The sequence below is a fragment of the Scheffersomyces coipomensis genome, assembly GCF_036884675.1.
Source record: "Scheffersomyces coipomensis strain NRRL Y-17651 chromosome Unknown DFJ63scaffold_6, whole genome shotgun sequence".
Taxonomy (NCBI): domain Eukaryota; kingdom Fungi; phylum Ascomycota; class Pichiomycetes; order Serinales; family Debaryomycetaceae; genus Scheffersomyces; species Scheffersomyces coipomensis.
The window spans coordinates 1059913-1079795 of record NW_027042897.1 but is presented as its reverse complement, the minus strand read 5'-3'; the positions used below and the strand labels follow the sequence as shown (position 1 = coordinate 1079795).

Here is a 19883-nt window from a genome sequence, read left to right as displayed (position 1 = left end):
TATGAATCATAGAATATACCGTAAATAAATATAGTCATTAAAATAAATAAATAAAATAAATAAATAAAGAATAGTATATATACATAAAATAAACAGTAACCCCGTTTTATTCTAGAAAGTCTTATTTAAACAATTACACCAAGACCTAATAATAACAATTGACTCGCAAGAGAATGAGACCACATTGATGATTTTTCATGAATAATTCTCTTTTCATCTTGTTTGACTACTTTTAATAAATCTTCATATATATCACTTATAATTGAATCAAATATTTTCGTTTGGGATAAGTTATTGATATGATATAAATCAGTTATTTTCTCAATAACAGTAGTTTTAATGATGATTGGACGTGATGTAGTAGTATTGGTGGTGGTATCTGCTGGTGAAGTCGTTGTCATTGATGTAGATGAGGTTGAAATGGGCGTAGTGTGTTGATGTTGATGTTCATTATGATCATGGGTTTCATCATTATAATTGTTGATAAATCCAATTAATGATCTTAAATCTTGTAATGAGATAAATGGAATATTGTTGGAATTCGACATGGGTAAATTCTTAGGTAAACTGGCTTTCAAATCATAAAATTTAACTTTAACATTAACCATAACATATTCTGATTGATTGGTGATATCATGTTGAGGTTTCGTAAAAGTTTGATATAAAGCAGTTAAAGCTCCTTTTAATAAAGTTGAATCATCATCCATTGAATCAGACAGTGTTTGTGGTTGAGGGATTGTATTATCAATATCACTTCTGGTAACTCTTAATAATTCATTAAAGAAATCAGATATGATGGATTCCGAATTATGATTATCGATTTTATCAATATTAGGTAATTTAATATCAGCAATGATTTCTGCTTTACCGTTTATAATCCAATTAAATTTCAGAAATGGATTAGATTGACTCAAAGATCCAAGATCGATAGAATCTAATTTAAATCGAATTAATTTATCATCACTATTATTTTTGTCATTGGAGAAATTTTTACTATCCATATTTAAGAAATCTTGACGTTTATGAATGGTAAACATTGAATCATTAATTAATCCACTTGAATTATTGGCATTAAAGAAATCAATCAAGATTTTATCTCCTGATAATCTTGGTAAATCACAATTAAAGATGGTTATTCTCATAGGAGGGTTTTGTAAATGTTGATTTTGATCTTGATTATTATATATTTCAAGATATGAATCATGAATTTTAACATGATCAAGTTTATAATTTGAATCCATGAATTTATTGGTATGTTGATGTTGATGTTGATGGTGTTGATTTGTTTGTTGAACTTCTTCTAAATCTTGTAAATCATATTGATAATGAATGTTTTCAAAATGATTTCTATAAGTTATAGTAGTAGATTGTTTATCAACCAGTGATAATGGTTTTGAATTTTGATGATCATTATTTGATTTATAAATTTTCCCATTCATACCAAAGATTTCTAAATCACCAATTATTCCATTCCCTTCATACCATTTATTAAATGATAAAGTTAAATCCACTGCTTCAACTCTTGCAATGAAACTCTTTTCATCTTTTGAAACCACAGTGAAATTTTTAAATCTTAATTTCCCATCTTTTAATTCAGGTAAGATGTTCCCTTTTTGAAATTGAATTTTAATGCCTAACCCATATGAAAGTATAGCATTAGTTAAATATCTTAATACTCCTTTTTCTTCTCCTTTCTTGGTAGTAGAAGTGACATCGGATGAATCTGATCCTTGGGATTGATTTATAAAAGTATCATAAAAATGATCAAAATAATGAATGGAATACATAAATACTAACCCGAATGTAGTGGTACCTAAGATTATCCAAAGTATATTACCCATAACTAACCATGAGATAAAGGCTGATATGATATCTATAGTGGAATGATGATTTATTTTGCCTCTGATTAACGGCCATTTCAAATGAATTAATAATCGAGATAATGAAGAATTAGCTTGGGCTAATAATGATGCTTTTGTTATAGTGGTAGCTGATGATTTAAGTGTATCTGTGATTGACTTTTTAGGAGGGGGTGTTATAGGGGTTTGATTATATTTAGATGATGAATTTGAAAATTGACGGTTGATGATAAAGTTGGTGGTGGGAGTATGTACATGAGATGATTTTATTGATAGTATAGATGGAGTGAGGATAGGATGTCTATGAGGAGTATTGATTGATGATGATGATGACGATGTGATGATTCCATGATATGGGTTGATGGTAGTATTAGACGTTTGATGTGGAGTATATCTATTTGTTATAGATCGTATTATATAGCGATTTATGACAGTACTACTAGAACTACCCCAAATACCGGAACACCGTATAATCAGTCTGGAGATAGGAGATCCTATTAGACCCTTCATCGACGTAGAGTATGATGATGATATGACAGACATACTACTGTTGAAGAAGTATTATCAAATGGTATGAGTTATTGGATGGATAAAGGATTGAATTATAATTAGCCGGTTTACTTAAACTTTTTTATTTATTGAACCATCCCTTATTCGTTCTCTCTCTAAAAAAATTTAATTTCTTTTTTCAGACAGACAATTTTTTTTTGTCTTTTTTGTCTGTCTTTTTTTGTCTGTCTGATTTTGATTTTGATTTTGATTTTCGCATTTGTTAAAATTATTTGTATGGGGTAATCAATTATTACTTACTATAGTTAGAGATAGTAGAGATGCATAGGAAGGTATGACTTTATCTATTGAATCATAAGTTGGTATACAATGTCGTCATATATATATAATCACCAATGATATGAATATACTTCTCTAAACTTTCATATCATCTAACTTTCATTCCATTCAATCAATCACTTCTCCTTTTCTATTTGATTGCAAAATACAATTATTCATGTTCTCCATCAAATCACATTAACCATATATAACATTAGGCCGTTTAACTGATTATATCGATTTATTACCATCATTATATCATCGTTAATTAGTATTTATCTACCATTACCTATAAGATATATCAATATATATTCCAATTATTACTTATATCTATGGTGGTAACTAGTGCGGTATGGATCTATTCCTTTCCCTTATTATATTTTTCTCAGTTAACAGAAATGAGATGAGAAAAAATTTTAAACTATATAGAAATAAATATTTATCTTTTAACTATCAAATCAAACTTTACATCAACTTTCATTTAATTACATACATATAGCATATCATTATGGCTGCTCCAACCGCTATAAAGAACTTGAAACCTCAAACTCAAGTCTCTGACGAAATACTGCATGAAAACACCATACCTAATACTAATAATAATAATGAAGATCAAGATGATGATGATATGTTAATAGATGCAAATGTTATCCCATCAGAACAAGAATTACCTTCTAATAGTAATGAAGAAACCAAAGGGGTAGTATTGGATGTCACTGGTAAACCTAAATTCTCTGCCGCTTCTAAATCAGGTATGAAAGTTAAATTAGAATCAAGAAAAGTTCCAGTTCCACCTCATAGAATGACTCCATTAAAGAACGTTTGGCCTAAAATTTATCCTCCATTAGTTGATCATTTAAAATTACAAGTTAGAATGAATTTAAAAACTAAAACGGTTGAATTGAAAACTAATAAACATACTGTTGATGAAGGTGCCTTACAAAAAGGAGCTGATTTTATAAAAGCTTTTACATTAGGTTTCGATATTGATGATGCTATTGCATTATTAAGATTAGATGATTTATATATTGAAACTTTCGAAGTTAAAGATGTTAAAACTTTACAAGGTGATCATTTATCAAGAGCCATTGGTAGAATTGCTGGTAAAGATGGTAAAACTAAATTTGCCATTGAAAATGCTACAAGAACAAGAATTGTTTTAGCTGATTCAAAAATTCATATTTTAGGTGGATTCACTCATATAAGAATGGCAAGAGAAGCTGTTGTATCATTAATTTTAGGTTCTCCTCCTGGTAAAGTTTATGGTAATTTACGTACAGTTTCATCAAGATTGAAAGAACGTTATTAAAGTTAATTCTAGTCATTTTTAATATAATATAATACAATATAATATATATGTACATTAGGTTATTCTATTCTATTTTAGGCTAATAAATCAGAAGTAAAATCATCAATTTCTCCCTTTTGTGCTTTAGTAGGTACTAATTCATCTAATTTTAACAATAATTTCATAGCATAAGCATCTTCACCATCTTGATAATAAGATTTTTCAATCGAAGTAACTTCAAAATTTAATGAATCTCTATATAAATGTAAGGCAGCTCTATTTGATTTTCTAACATTTAATGAAACATATTCTGCTTTAAAAGATTCTGTCATTGAATATAATGATTGTCTCATTAATTTTTCAGCTAATCCCATTCTTCTATAAGTTCTCATCACTGATAATGAGGTGATATGACCATGAGGAGTTTTATCAGCAGCTTCAGGATCATCTTCCATCTTACCTAACACATATCCAATAATCTTCTCTCCTTTCGCTATATATGCTGGATCACCCTTTGGATCTTGAACTTCCTCTATTATTCTATCATGAACCTTTGGTTTTTTATTTTCATCCTCAGCACCTTGTTCAACTTCACCATTCGCTTCATCATCTTCTTCGTCGTCATCCACATCTTCGCTATAATCATAAGTAGTAGCTACGAAACTTGCTTGAGGCCATGATAAAATATGATACATATAATATTTTAATAAATAATTTTCAGGTAAATTCTGTAAATTGGCATTTTGCATGGCCTGTATATCCCTGATGGTAGCTTGCCTTATAGTGATACCCATTACGAATCGTTACTTCTTTATGCTTATCTATTTGGGATCCTTGACAATGATGGTAGCCTTTCTAAGTGGAGATTTATCGTTGGTGGAGGTGGAAGTTGATAAATTTTTCGTTGTAAATATTTTTCGTTGCGATTGTTACTTACACAAAATATGTGTATCATTAAAATTAACGTCTATTTATATATAATGAAATGCAAAAGAGTAAACTATGAATTATCTACCTACGTAAGCTTTCTCTTATTGATAACAGTTCATCGAATTTAATAAGAAATACTGTTCTTAAGGGAAATCCAGGAATTGCCATGGAATGAGCTGTAACATTAGCAAAGAACCCTGATGAATCCAAGGCACCTTCAATTATCCCTGCTATGAATGCTGAACAATTCAATTCACCATATTCTTTCGGTATACTGATGAATTTCGACATTAAGGGACTATTATCAATAATCATATATTCATTTGATACATCTTGAGATTGTTCTAATTCATTAGCTGTCTTTCCAAAGATTGATTTCCAAAATATTCCATGAATGAATTGTAACATTTCAATGATTTTAATCTCTCGTTTATTGGTCTTAAACCCTTCTCGTAATTTAATCAATTCGATATATTTTTGTCCAACTGTATATCCTAATCCATTCAATCTAGTTTCTAAATCTTGAATCCCCTTCAGACTTTTATGACACCAATTCACAATCTCACAAAACAAGAATGATAACGAACTTAGACTTATTTCATTGGTCTTTTTATTAATGATGCTTTTATCATAGATTGAATTAGGAGAAGTTATAGATGTGGTTCTTTTTGAAAGTAAATAATTGGAAGTTTCTTGAGTGATATTATTTGATTGTGGTCCTACCGAGGGATTGTATCCGAATCCATCTTTGGAAATATCATTAATGGTGAGGGTTGATAATGATGTCGCTGATGCGAGTATTATATCATTATCATTATTAGACATTGTAAGTGTATGTGGATTTGTTGTAGTATATATATGATAGATATTGTAGTTGAGGAAATTTTGAACTTTTTTGATTTACCACTTTTTTTTTTGCGTGGCTACTGTTTATGTTTTCAAAAATGACTTTATACTATGAACTTTGGTTGTAAAAAGGTAGAAATCATCACCAATCATCATGAAACAATCAAAATCAAAAGCTAAAAGTAGTTATATACCTCTTTAATCCAACTATTATCACTTTAACTTCTAAATTTCCCTCAAAATCGAGGTTCATATGATAGATTGAGCAAATTTTAGTCATTTAATGTTTTTTTTGCAACACTCATAACTAACAACATTAACATAGAAAGCAAATCAATCAAATCCAAACAGAAACCTAAGGTCAAACCTAATCAATTAGTTTCTGAGTTGAAGGGTATATTTGCTATTGATAAGACTAATCAATCAAAGTCAAAATTAAACGTGTATAAGAGGAAACAAAGGAAGAAGCAGAGTATCAGTGGAGAACATAATGATAAAACTGAATTATTTAAAGCAACTTCAACTCCATTTACTTCATTAATTATTGAACCTTTGAAATCGAATAAGATTGAAGAAATCCAAAATCAGATTAGATTAAGTAAAGAAGTGAATAAAATTCATAATGCTATTCAAAAGAAAAAGACTAAGAAGAAGGTAGTTAAATCTGATAAAGTGATTCAAAATCAAATTGAATTACAAGTTGCTGATTCATTGGTTGAAATGGCAAAGGGTGGAAAGGCTAATAAGGAAATGAATGTGGAGGTTATCCAAAGATTGAAAGCTTCTAAGGTTGAAGAAAAGAAAGGTGATAATTCTCTTGATAATGTGGAACCTTTTATTAAACAAGCACTAAAATCAACTACAAAGAAACAAGTGAACCAGAAAGTATCAAAGAAAAGAAAAGCCAAACCAGTTAAACCAACTTCAAAAGCAAAGTCAAAACTTAAAAGAAAGCAATCCTTAACTCGCTCAACCTACAAGAAAGAAGCTTTTGGACCTGATCCTATCAACCTTTTAGGTATCAGTAAGTACAGATTAATCCTCAGAAAGATTTCATAATTCAATTAGTTATATTTATTTAAATTCATATTTATACCTTATAAATATAATTAAACAAATTGCAGAACCATTCTAAAAAAAAAAGATCTATATAAAAAAAAAGTGGAAAAAAAACTTTAGTGTAAGAAATCCCATATTAAAACACAGTAATATAATATAAGAAAGTATTAATGAAACCTGACAAACCTTGAGTGGAAGTGAAAGTACTCAATTGGAATGAAAAACCATGAAGAATGAGTGAATGAATGAAAACGATTAAAGGAGATCTATATACGGCTGACACAAACCGATCATAATGGAAGCATTGCGACCAATTTGCAAACCAAATGCATTATTACAAATATGTTTCATTTACATGAAATCATCATCATCAAAATCATCACCACCATAATCATCAAATCCATCCTTTTTAAATCCACCTCCAACATTTGGTACGGCAGTTTTAGCCTTCTTTTTACCAGCACCACCAGTAGCAGTTCCACCAGCTTTCTTTAATCTTTGTTGTCTTTCTAATCTTTCTTTATCTTTAACTAATACATTTAAAGTTGAAACTAATTTTCTGGCATTTTCAAGGGATAAAGGCTGAGCTAAATCTCTAATTAAATCAATGGCTAATGATGAAGAATAATTTAATAATGAATCATCAGCTAATTTAGTTAATGAAGTACCTAAAGTTTTTCTTAATTTTTCATATTCAGCTTTAGTAGCAGGTTGAAATAATGGATGAACTTCTAATGGAGTATCTTTAGTAATAACTGGTCTTTTTGATTGAGCTGCTAATATAGCAGCTTTTGTAACTTGTTCTCTTGGATGTTCATTTAATTTATCAAAATCTAATCCATCATCAACGGATAAACCCGCAAATAATTCTTGAGTATTTTGTAAATCAGATTGTTTTTCAGCATCTTTTAATAATTCCTTTCTAGTATGTTCATCAAGAGTATCAATATCTAATAAAACACGTTCACCAGATTTAGCAGCAAGTTTTTTATTCTTAGCTTCATCTTGTTTTCTTTTTAATTCAGCTTTTTCTTGAGCCTTTTTAGCTTCAGCTTCTTTCTTCTTTCTTTCTTCTTCTTCTTCATCAATATCCCATGATTCTAACACAGCAGCATCTTCTTCTTCATCTTCCCAAGAGGCAATAGCAGCCTTGGTGGATTTGGCTGGGACATCAAAATCTTCGTCATCCCAAGACATTGTATCTATCTTCAATCTATGTATATAACTTGTATTCTATTAAGAAATAAGAAGTAGGTAACAAAACTCTATCAATATTGATGTAACCGTTTACTGAAACAAATTTTTTTTTCTTCTTCCTGTTCTTTCTTTTGGAACTGTTTCAAAAAATTTGCCTGTGTGTGTTGTATGCAGTCACTAACAAACAGTGCGAAGTATACTCTAATTCTTTTTACAGCAGCCAAATCGTATTTACAACCAATTTGTTTCTTCTGGTTTTGGAGGGTGGATATGGTTAATAATGTACTGATATGTTTAAGATGAATCAATCCATCATGATATTGAAGCTGAGGGTAAGTAACTTCCCTTGATTGATCAATTGAACGTTCTAATGATTGATTGATGATACTTTTACTAACTGTTCTAAGGATGCTGCTAAAAATTGCTAAAATATATAAATGAATGATTAATTCGTAACTATAAGTCAAGATCAAATAGCTTTATACTTTCATCAATCTCATCTCTATATACATCGAACTCAACCATTGATTGATGGATTACCCTTCTACTTGATCGATTGATGATGTATGGTTCGATGGGTTACACATGGTATACTATTTTACGATATAGCATACTTAACCTTTCAGTTAGGACAAAAAATCTCTAAATCAGGCTACTTTGTGCGGTAAGGGGAATAAAAATCTTGATTATTCCGATTTTAATTTTAAACTTTTTCTAACCACTTACTCAAGATTAGATACAGACAACGTTTCTGTAATTAAGATATATAAATAATGAAGAATTGATCATCATAAAGAGCTGTTCTCATAAAAGGTATTATTCAAAATCATGTCAATCATAGGGGAAAGAATCACCATCCCTGGTGTTTATAATAATCAAAGATTAGTTGACTGGATCGAAGATAATAAAATTACATATCATCCCCAATTATCCATTAATAAAAGTAAATTAGGAGGAATTGGATTATTTTTCAACAATGATGTGAAAGAAGAACTAGAAAAAGAAGAAGATTTGATTATTTTAACCATACCAGAATCATGTACTTTTGATTATATGAATCTATTAGAAGTTTTAAAAGAGATTAAAATTCGGGATCAAACATTTCCAGATATTGAAATCAAAGAAGGTGAATTAATAGTTAACCTATTAGAGATCATTGAACCTACTAAAGAAACTGAAATCTTAATATGTTATTTTGTTTCCATGAAAATTTTAAAAGAAATTCAAAATGTTAATAGTATTTATTATAAACAATCTCCATTAAGAAAATTTGATATTTATCTTGATATTTTATTAAATACAAAGATATTAACCTATCCTAAAATTGATAAGAATGATAAAGTACTTGAATCAATCATTAATATGGATTCATTTATTAAAAATCATATTCAAAGATGTCAATATTTAAAATTTGATTATGATTCTTATGTGGGAGAATTAAATGTCTTATATGATCATGATATAAATTTCGAAGAATATATTATCCCATTTGAAACCTATTATCAAATAGTTCAAGCCGTTCGTTCGAGAAGTTTAGAAATCCCTCATGAACATCAAGAAATCATTGAACAAGTTCAAGCCATTGAAAAAGATGTGAGTCAATTAAATGAACAAAGTGAACTTAATGGGAATGTTACTTTAGAAGATTTAGTTAATGGATTACATGTTGATGATAAAGAGGAAAGTTCAAATAATGGAGAAGCAGTAGAGTCATCGGCGGATGATTATTATACTAATGTTACGTTAGTACCCATATTAGATTTTGCCAATCATACTCATCATAATAACTCTTATTTTGATATAGATAGAAGTAATAAGGATATTGTTTTGAAATTAAAAAGAGAAGCTTTAAATAAATGGAAACAAACTAATGAAAAACGATTTGAAATCACGATTAATTATTCTCCTATTGAAAGTATTCAAAATTTCATAACTACTTATGGATTTATACCGATAGAGAAGGACCCACAGGATAAGTATTTTCAATTATATGAATTACAATTAATCAATTCAAATAAATATTATCCCCATATAACAGAAATGTTTAAATGGTTAAGAATCTTACCTCAAATTCAAATTGTTTTCAATCAAGATGAAGTTTATTTTAATTTTAATGATAATAAACTTCCGATTGTATTTGCAAAGGGGATTTCATATAATCTGGAATGGAGAAAAGATGCCATTCCCAAATTCAAATTATTTAATGATATTCCCATTGATTATGATATTGATGATGATAAGATCTTACGAATTTTAAATCAACAAGAAACTGAATTTGATGTTATAAATGGAATTGAACCGATAGGAATCAAATATCAAGGTAAGATTATTGAAGATGTGAATGAAGTATTTGAAAAGGTGAATGACGATAAGGAAGTCTATGATCAATTAATCTTAAATTCGATTGAATTTATCATCTATCATGTAAATGATAAATTGAAAGTCTTAAAGGAGAATATTGATACTTTAGTGCAAAGTCAATATGATAGGGATTCGAATGATTCATTTAATCAAATGATGATTAATTATTTTAATTTACAAATTAAGATATTTAATATTGCCATTAGTAAGTTTAAGAAGGATCCACATTCATTGATTTTACCGGATGAGTTAGTGAATCATGAATGGGAAACTAATTATAGATCTTTACCTAAAGAGTTAATCTTAGATTGAGAGAATAAAAGAAAGGGGGTATGGGTAAGGCTGATAACGTTATAGAATATTCTCGAATATGGACTATGATTTAGGGGTTAGATAGAGGTCATACTAAACCAAACGGCTGAGTGAAATAAATAAATAAATCAATAAAATAAATGACAGGATTAGTTATACTATAACCTGTATATATATATATAGATAGATTAGATTATTAATATGTAAGTAATTTGTCAGTTATATGTCAATATGTTAATTATTGTGTAATTCACATGACTTGGTTTAAAAAAAAAAAAGAAATTTAAATTTTCATCTAGACCGATTTATGACAAATGAGAAAACTGACAGAAAAATATAAATTGAATTATAAATCCACTTTGAACTATCAACAACAACCATTTCTTTCTTCTTATCATTAGATAATCCCTATCACATACACTCACATACATACACAATGGTTGCCGTTATTGCCTCTAAACAAGAATTCGCTGAAGCCTTACAACACGATGGTTTAGTCGTGGTTGATTTCTTTGCTACTTGGTGTGGACCTTGTAAGATGATTGCTCCATTATTAGACAAATTCTCTAAAGAATATACTTCTGCTAAATTTGTTAAAGTTGATGTTGATCAATTCGGTGAAATTGCTCAAGAATATGAAGTTAGTTCTATGCCAACTGTTATTTTCTTTAAAGATGGTAAGATTGTTAACAAGATCATTGGTGCTAACCCAGGTGCTTTAAAACAAGTTTTAGCTGCTAATGCTTAAACTTACTTGATTAATCTAATATAATCTAATCCAATCAATTCAATCAATCCATCCATCCGTTATCCATTTTACGTTCCAATCTACCATCACTACAATCCCATATGATAAATCAAATTAAATCAAGGGATGGTTCCCTTGACACTTGTGTTTTTACAGAATTTTATATACTTAATTAATTATTTATTTATTTATTCAATAATAATAATAACAATAAGAATAATAATTATAATAGATCATTAACTCATCATTGTAGTTTACTTTACTCTATTACACTTTATATCATTCAAATTATACTTATCTCAACCGTTGTCCGATTATCGCTTACAGAGAAAACTTTTTGTCAGCACTTCCAACGGATGAGATTTTTACGCGTTTATCTGAAATCACGGGGTTTGACGTTCATATTGAGAGAAAAGTACACGACCGCTATTAATTGCAAAAATGCTGCTAAAATGGGGTGCGCTCCCATAACACTCTTTTAAACAGAATATATTTAAACGTAGATTTGTTATGTAGAAAATAGTGAAAGTTAGATATTATCAGTGTTATAGATCATACTCTAAGTTCAAGATGGATCAGATCCTTGAATTGCTCAACTGTGATCAGTTCATTGCTTTCTTTAACTAGAATCATGATAAAACAATCAATCTATATTCTGTTTTAAAGGATCCAAAAATATCCCAAGTTTATTTTGATGGATTAAATAAATTAAATGAACTTTTAGATGACATTGATTTTAATACCATAACTCCTAACCTTATCACAAAACTCTTTACAATAGAAAACAAGAATGTTCTCAAACTAATATTCAACATAGTTTATAAAATATGTAATCTGCATTATATACATAATGATATTGACATGGAAAGTTTGAAAGTGCTTCATATCAATTGGTGTTATTTTGAAAGGATAATCAATGACAAACTATACAGCATTGTTCTGGGGAATAGAATCCGTGAATTCAAATTATATTCTGAACAAATGAAAGTATTGAGAACCACCACAAATTCTATGGATGTTGAAAATATTATCAATATTCCCCCCCTGGAATCCAAAACTACCTTTAATACATTCTTAACAGAATTTGGGGTTTACTATCCATTGTTCCAACCAGATATAACCACATTCATGGAATCAAACTGGAACGTGTTTGATATTATTCCTGATAAAATATATTTGTCTTATAGAACTCCTTTTCCATTAACTAATGATGATAGAGATCATCCTATTTTCAAACTAAACAATCTATTAATTAAATCTTGTGACTTATTTTGGAGTTTTAGATCTATCATCAACTTTCTGACTCAGAAATTGATGAAACTTCAAATGGAATGTTTAACAACTTTCAACCAAATTAATTTGAGTAATATAGCAATGGTACATCTTATGATTCAAGTTGGAAATAATCATGTACCTCTAACATTTATTCAACATGGACTTAGGGATAATTATCATTGTTTTATCAATTCGGAACATAAATCAGATCCAGCAAGTAGAACATTTATCAAAGATTTCCTGTTTTCATTCCATCAAACTTTGATTTGTAAGTCTAACTCATTTTTTATGTATGATGGAGACTTTATTCTAGCAGTAGTTTTAGATCCTAATCCAATGGATAATTCAAGTTTAGATTTATCTAATGTACATGGTATAAAGTGTAAGATATTTCTATTTGATGCTAAGTTAGAACCATACTACATATCTATATTCATCATCGTTTTTGCTATAGCTTATGCAAAAACTATACCTGAACCAATGGTAACTCGTCTTGCTGATGCTTTTAATCAAACAGAAAGACAAAGACAATTACAATGGGAGAAGAATTATCAGTTATTAGAGAAATTTGCTACTATAATTTCTACAGTTCCTCCATCTGATTCATTGCCTAAATCTCTCAAACATATTAAAATTAAAGATATAGAAACCATGATTCGTAATGAATTCAATTCTGATATATCCCTCTCTCAGGTCTCCAAAATAATCAATAACTTTGTATTCAGAGATGCAAGCTCAATCAACATAAGATCAATAATCAATGGGGAATATTTCCAACATAATCGTTCTATCGTGATTGAAGATACGGATGGTTTTATTTACAAGATCTTTGACCCTGTAAGATGCAAAGTATCGAATAATGATTCCCTTCATGACAGAATTAATATACTATTTGAACCATTTATCCGTGAAGTTCTAACTCATACGTTTATAAATGATTTCCAATTCAAACCAAAGTGTTTAGAATTTGGTTATATTAAGAATAATAATAAAACATTTCTCAATACGTTAGGATATGGGGTTCACACATCATTAAGTGGGTTTTATATCAAGATGATGCAAAAGCAAGCATATAATCTTAATCTTTTCTGGAGAAAGGACTTAGCACCAAAATTAAGACTTATTCTAAAACATCTTCATCACTATAAAGTAAGTCATGGAGACATTCATCCTGGAAATTTCTTGTGTGACCCTAGAACTGAATCAGTGTCTATGATTGATTTTGGAAAGCTGAACCATGCATTCATGAGAGTAAATGGCTCCATATCGAAAACTGAAGATAGGAAAAGAATACAAGAGCTAATGGATCAAGATACTAAAGATTTAGAAATCATGATTAATAATCAAAATTCAAAAAGTTTACTGTCATTTCGTTACTAGTTAATCGAACACATAGTTCTTACTTAGTAGTAGAATTTATATTTATACCATTATTATATACTAATGAATATATATATAATGCTTAGACCCAGTAGTATATCTAAAATATCCTGTCTTCCTTCAGACTATCGACTCTTTTCATTTAAGTCTTGTAAAAATAATAATTATGAATACGAACAAATTAGGAAACTATAAAAATATTGCAAAATGGCGCTCCCATAACAATATTCAAATTTTCTTGAATATAACAAAATTAAACATAGACTTCTTTTGTAGAATTGTTGAACGTTGGGTATTATCAGTATTCAATATTAAGTTCAAATATGGATCGAATTCTGGAATTGGTGAACTGTGATCAGTTTATTGCCTTCTTCAAAGAGAATCAATATAAAACAATTAATCTATTTACTGTTATAGACGATCCGAAAGTTTCCAAAGTTTATTTTGACGGGTTGAAAGAATTAGAGGAACTCTTAGAAGTTGTTGATTTTGATGAAATACATCCTTTCACAACTCAGTTGAAGAAAAAGTTTAAACCTGCCGAGATCAAGGTCATAATCCCAAGGCTTTATAAAGTTTTTAATCTGCATTATATAAGTAATGATTTAGACACTCAGGATTTGAAATGGTTTCAAAGAAAAAAATTACTTTATGATGGAGTAGTTAATGATTACCTCAGTATTCTACCATCTGATGATGATAAGATGTCAGCTATTTTGTTTAAATTCTACTCTGAACAACTTAAATCATTGAGATCCACAGTGTCTATGAGTGATATACCTGGCAGAAATAACCTTTACAATACAGGAGCAAAGGGTTCAGCAAGAGATCTGGGGTTCAATGATGAAGATTGTGAGCATGACTACAGAGTGTCTGGTGATATCTTCAAAGAATGTGGCTTTTTCTATCCATTATCGCAAGAGCCCATTACAACTTTAATAGAATCGAATTTATACATCCATGATATTATTCCTCATAATATTGATGAGTTAGAATTTGAACGTTATCCAGAATTACCTTATAATGATAGTGAAGATGCTATTGAGGTATACCTATACAGTCTATTAACTAGTACTTGTAACATATTTTTAGAATTTAAATCTTTCATTAAAATTCTTTATCGAGAATTAGTAAATCTGAATATGGAAGCTCTTCATCCTTTGATTATTATGGCACATAGCATGATCGAGTTTAGACATAATCGTATACCACTACGAATCACGGATAACGGACTTGGAGTCAATTATCAAACATTTATCAATTCAAAAGAGAAGGAAGATACACAAAGTAAAACTTTCATTGAAGATTTTCTGAAATCATACTATCAATCGATAATTTGTAAGTCTAATTCATTTTTAATGTATGATGGAGAGTTTATCATAGGTGTTGTTTTAGATTCAAATCCATTAGGTGATGCAAGTCCATCCAATTTACATGGTGTGAAGTGTAAGATATTTACATATGATGCTAAATTAGAACCATTCTCTATAGCTCTATTCATCATAATATTTGCTATTACTTATGCAAGAACTATCCCAGATCCAATGATAGCTCGGCTCATAGATTCATTTAACCATACAAACAAATGACAAAACGTATAATAATAAATAATACATAATTTATATAAAACATAACTAAATGAATGAATGAATGAATGAATAGACGGTATTATATGACTTTTCTTCTCTTTCATGCCAACTCATTGAATTGAGTTATAAATAATTTGACAATATTTAAATGAATATAATCATCCCGATGATTAATTTCAATTTGATTATCATTTGATAAATAATTTAATAAAACTTCATAAATTAAATAATATTGTCGTAAATTTTGTACCATTGAGATCCGTTGTTTTCGGAAGTTATTAACGATATTATAAATAAGATCTTGTTCAAGTGGATTTTTGGCATGATTCATAATATTAATCATAGTATCAATAGTACATAAAGTTCCTGTTCTACCACAACCTGCTGAACAATGAATTAAAGTAGGATATGAACTATTAGTTAAATTGATTTCCGATAAAATATGATGTTTTAAATTAATAACTTGAATCAAATCTAATGGTGATAAAATGGTTCCCATATCAGGCCAATTTAAAAAATGAATTTGTAAAACTTTCGATACTTTATTACTCCCGATAATGGAAATATTAAACATTCTTAAAATGGTGAATTCATTAATGGTAATTTCATCATCAATTTTAACATTAATCCGATCAGTATTACTTTTATATATTCCACTTTTCCAAAACGCCGAACATTTAATTAATCCATTTTCAATTTCATCAGTTAAAGATATGATTAATGGGATATGTAAATTAACAATACATTTCCAAAAATCTCCCATAGTTTCATCTAATGGACCTTGAGTTGCAATATATTTATATTCTTCAAAACTATCAACCTCTTGTTTCTCCTCTTTGATTAAATCTCCTAAATTATGAATAGGATTCAAGTAGGATGCATTGATGTAATCCTCAACGCATGGATTAACAGTTTCACGTAATTTAACACGCAGGTGTTCATATAAAAATATATCTTTATATCGATTCTTATGACCATATTCAATACCACAACTTATAGTAGGAGGTAAATCATCATTTTCATTATTATTATTATTATTATTTTGTGAAGATTCCATACTTGATGTAGTACTAGTATTTGGATTACTTAATGATAAAGCATGAAGTAATCTTCTTTGTTCTGATTTTTCTAAATTATAAAAATCATCATTAATCTTTTTAGTACTACTAGTAGTTGAATCATTATCATCCATAACAGTTTTTCTTAACCATAATGGTAATTTGGAAACATCCTTCGGTATATTAGTTAACTTGAATAAACTATTATGATTATTTTGTAAAGTTTTCAGATTAAAATTAGTTTCAAATGATGGATTATAATTCGAACTATCATTGGAACTATTACTACTATTTGAACCTCCTAATTCTTCATTATGTCTAATTTTAAAATTGGTTTTGATTTTAGGTAACGAGAAATTAGTTGATAAAATAGGAGTTGATGTCATAATTGATGATGAGCCTGAATTATATTCATTGGTAGTTGGAGTTATACCGGAAAATAATCGATTATAAGGTGAGATTTCCGCTAATGATTGAGATCTTGATCTTTCATTGGTATTACTTGGACTTGAATTAGATACACTTGTTGATCTATTATTAACAATTAATGGAGGTAAATAATTATTCAAATTAATTTCAGATGATTTAAATGATGATGGAATCGGAGTAGTAGAAGTTGTGGTTGTGGATGTTGAAGTACTATTAACATTCATCGATTCACCTGGACCTGATTCTAATAAATGAGGATAAATCAATTGAAATTGATTGAAATTAGAATCCATTAAATAAATCTTTTTATTTGAAATTGAATTATTAAAATTAGGACAATCAAGAAACTTATTTAAAAAATGATATAAATTGGATGAATTATTTAAATTATCATAAATAATTAAATTTGCATCATCATAGTCCTTTTCATTAATTAAAAATTGATGAAATTTAAATTTTTCAAAATCAGGTAACAGATTAATACATCTTGTTAACGTAAAATTAGTTCTTTTTAATAAAGTTGATGGTAAACAAATATTTATGGATGATTTAATATGAGATTTAACAAAATCAGTAAATGGTCGTATATCAATAATAAGATTATTATTATTGGAAGTATTAATTGATTCAATTTGGTGAGATATTTCATTTAAAGAATAATAATTAATCTTTTGAGGTAATAATTTTTCAATTTGAGGTTTAAAATTTTGACTTGGTAAATAATTTAATCGTTTTAATTGTTCATTTTTAACTATTGAATCAAATGCAGCAAGATCATTATTATTAGGAGGAGTTGATGGAGTAGTAGTAGAATCATTAGTAGTATTTAAAGATAATGAAGGTAAAGTAATTTGTTTCTTTAATGCAAATTTAGAATGAGAATTTAATGATTGAACTTTTTGTAAAGGTTGACTTAAATGAAAGGGGAAACTTGATTCAATAGCTGAAGTTGCTCTTGGATAAGGTATGGATGATGATGAATTTGAAGATGACAGGTTTGAATTGGTAATTCTAGTTGAATTATTACTGCTACTATGATTATCTAAATCATTATTATTATCATCTTCTTCTTTAAAGGACGATAAATAACCAGATCTATCGGAAGTAGCAGATAATGATTGATTATATTTATGTTTCGGTACAAATCGATCATTATTAAAGAAAGGATTCATATTATTTGCTTCTACTAAAGTTTCAGTTGATACAAATGAATTTTCATTTTTGAATCGATTCATTGAATGAGATGAACTATGTTCATATATGGTTAAATCCGATAAATTTGATGATAATGAAGATATAGAATGACCATTTGAGTGATGCTGATGATGATGAGGTTGAGGAATAGAAGGAGGAGGAGCTAGACTGGTTGGAACCAGAGGTAGTGATGAGTCAACTGGTTTGTTGTTGTTATGCAAAGTATGAATATGATGATGATTTGAAAATGGGTTTTGATTATTATGTTTGGGTGAAGATAAAGATGAAGCAGAAGTTGATTTGGGTATAGTATTGGTGATGGTAGTAGTAGTAGTATTAGTTATAGGACAAGGATATGTTGATGAAGAAGATGGTTTTAGTTTTGGATTAAAAAAGTAATCATTTGAAGTGGTGGTGGTGGTGATTGATGTACAAGTGGCGTTTACATTATTATTAGTGGTGGTGGTACATGAAGGTGACTGATTTGAAGTAGTAGGGGTTGAAGGAGTATGAGTACTACTAGGGAAAGTAAAGCTCGGTGAAGCACATATAGAAGGGGAAGATGACATTAATGTATGAATGTATGAGGTATATATATATAATCAAAATGATGAATTATAATAAGGGTGATGTAAAAGCCATATATAGAACGATTTACTTTGTTAAGGGAGCGATAGCGGTAGCGGTAGCGTTAATGATATGAAAGTATGAGATATGATATGGATATGATGTGATGTGATATGATTATGGTTTATGCTAGTGAGGAGGATATGATATGTTGATAGATTATAGATGAAAGTAATGATTAGATTCAAACAAGTAGAAGAAAGAAGAAGAAGAAGGGGATGGAATTATAAATATAAATAAAAAGAAAATGGCGGTGGTTGTAAATAAAAATTTCAGTGGAATAAATTCAAATTGGGAATGGAAATTCAAATTAGAGAAAGGCTGGTGGTGGGATTCCTCAATAAGTTTAAGATTTTATGGTTAAACAGTTTTATTTAGGGGGGAAATAAATTTAATTTTTAGTGAGACAGTAAAGAAATAATTGTCGCTAAATTTTAATGTTTAGTGAGAACTTTGTCACTAAACACACGTATATCATAATAATAATTTATTATTATTATAATTACAATAATAATTGGGTTATTTAAATGGCTTAACTTTTATTATGGTTTATTTGTTTATATTTGATGATGATGATGATGATGACTTTGTGTGATGAGTAGTTATTTATAGTATATCATGTTAGACAGTGTGTGTGTGTGTTCTATGCTTCGATTTTAGGTTAAAATGTCAAGTCAACACCACCACTCACATATAATAATAATAATAATTTATTTTGACTCCCTCGCTCGCTCGTTGTTCGATAAAAATGGTCTAGAACAAAAAAAAATGAGAACAAACGAAAAAAAAGAAATTTCCATTTTAAGAACTGAGGCAGACAGAAGTTAATACTGACCAGATTCTGTTAGAGACAGAGTTATGAGATATTCTTAGGATGGATGGATGGATGGATGGATGGTATGA

At 28.9% G+C, this 19883-nt stretch overlaps 10 protein-coding genes across 10 annotated transcripts; 5 read left to right on the top strand and 5 right to left on the bottom strand. All coding sequences in view use genetic code 12, as the record gives it.

The window, feature by feature from the left end:
* Window positions 1-125: 125 nt before the first annotated feature.
* Window positions 126-2369, bottom strand: DFJ63DRAFT_337205 (uncharacterized protein; the record flags this gene model as incomplete). The annotated part of the gene is made up of 1 exon (XM_064908509.1): window positions 126-2369. The coding sequence occupies one exon, from the start codon at window positions 2367-2369 to the stop codon at window positions 126-128; it is 2244 nt and encodes a 747-aa protein (XP_064760679.1).
* An 826-nt stretch (window positions 2370-3195) lies between these two features.
* DFJ63DRAFT_337204 (uncharacterized protein) lies at window positions 3196-3996 on the top strand (the record flags this gene model as incomplete). The annotated part of the gene is made up of 1 exon (XM_064908508.1): window positions 3196-3996. The coding sequence occupies one exon, from the start codon at window positions 3196-3198 to the stop codon at window positions 3994-3996; it is 801 nt and encodes a 266-aa protein (XP_064760678.1).
* Window positions 3997-4070: 74 nt separating this feature from the next.
* Window positions 4071-4769, bottom strand: DFJ63DRAFT_315111 (peptide alpha-N-acetyltransferase complex A subunit; the record flags this gene model as incomplete). The annotated part of the gene is made up of 1 exon (XM_064906490.1): window positions 4071-4769. One exon carries the CDS (start codon window positions 4767-4769, stop codon window positions 4071-4073), a length of 699 nt encoding a protein of 232 aa, XP_064760677.1.
* A 217-nt stretch (window positions 4770-4986) lies between these two features.
* DFJ63DRAFT_289466 (TRAPP subunit) lies at window positions 4987-5730 on the bottom strand (the record flags this gene model as incomplete). Its single annotated transcript, XM_064905231.1, has 1 exon — window positions 4987-5730. One exon carries the CDS (start codon window positions 5728-5730, stop codon window positions 4987-4989), a length of 744 nt encoding a protein of 247 aa, XP_064760676.1.
* Window positions 5731-5905: 175 nt separating this feature from the next.
* Window positions 5906-6810, top strand: DFJ63DRAFT_337201 (uncharacterized protein; the record flags this gene model as incomplete). The annotated part of the gene is made up of 2 exons (XM_064908507.1): window positions 5906-5936; window positions 6077-6810. The coding sequence occupies 2 exons, from the start codon at window positions 5906-5908 to the stop codon at window positions 6808-6810; spliced, it is 765 nt and encodes a 254-aa protein (XP_064760675.1).
* Window positions 6811-7161: 351 nt separating this feature from the next.
* HCR1 (translation initiation factor eIF3 subunit j) lies at window positions 7162-8007 on the bottom strand (the record flags this gene model as incomplete). Its single annotated transcript, XM_064908506.1, has 1 exon — window positions 7162-8007. One exon carries the CDS (start codon window positions 8005-8007, stop codon window positions 7162-7164), a length of 846 nt encoding a protein of 281 aa, XP_064760674.1.
* An 828-nt stretch (window positions 8008-8835) lies between these two features.
* CTM1 (cytochrome c lysine N-methyltransferase) lies at window positions 8836-10680 on the top strand (the record flags this gene model as incomplete). Its single annotated transcript, XM_064908505.1, has 1 exon — window positions 8836-10680. One exon carries the CDS (start codon window positions 8836-8838, stop codon window positions 10678-10680), a length of 1845 nt encoding a protein of 614 aa, XP_064760673.1.
* Window positions 10681-10849: 169 nt separating this feature from the next.
* On the top strand, window positions 10850-11661 carry TRX1 (thioredoxin). Its single transcript, XM_064907218.1, has one exon. The coding sequence runs from the start codon at window positions 11117-11119 to the stop codon at window positions 11426-11428; it is 312 nt and encodes a 103-aa protein (XP_064760672.1). The 5' UTR covers window positions 10850-11116; the 3' UTR covers window positions 11429-11661.
* A 628-nt stretch (window positions 11662-12289) lies between these two features.
* On the top strand, window positions 12290-15672 carry DFJ63DRAFT_337197 (uncharacterized protein; the record flags this gene model as incomplete). Its single annotated transcript, XM_064908504.1, has 2 exons — window positions 12290-14060; window positions 14501-15672. The coding sequence occupies 2 exons, from the start codon at window positions 12290-12292 to the stop codon at window positions 15670-15672; spliced, it is 2943 nt and encodes a 980-aa protein (XP_064760671.1).
* A 100-nt stretch (window positions 15673-15772) lies between these two features.
* PTP3 (tyrosine protein phosphatase) lies at window positions 15773-18922 on the bottom strand (the record flags this gene model as incomplete). The annotated part of the gene is made up of 1 exon (XM_064906489.1): window positions 15773-18922. One exon carries the CDS (start codon window positions 18920-18922, stop codon window positions 15773-15775), a length of 3150 nt encoding a protein of 1049 aa, XP_064760670.1.
* Window positions 18923-19883: the final 961 nt, after the last annotated feature.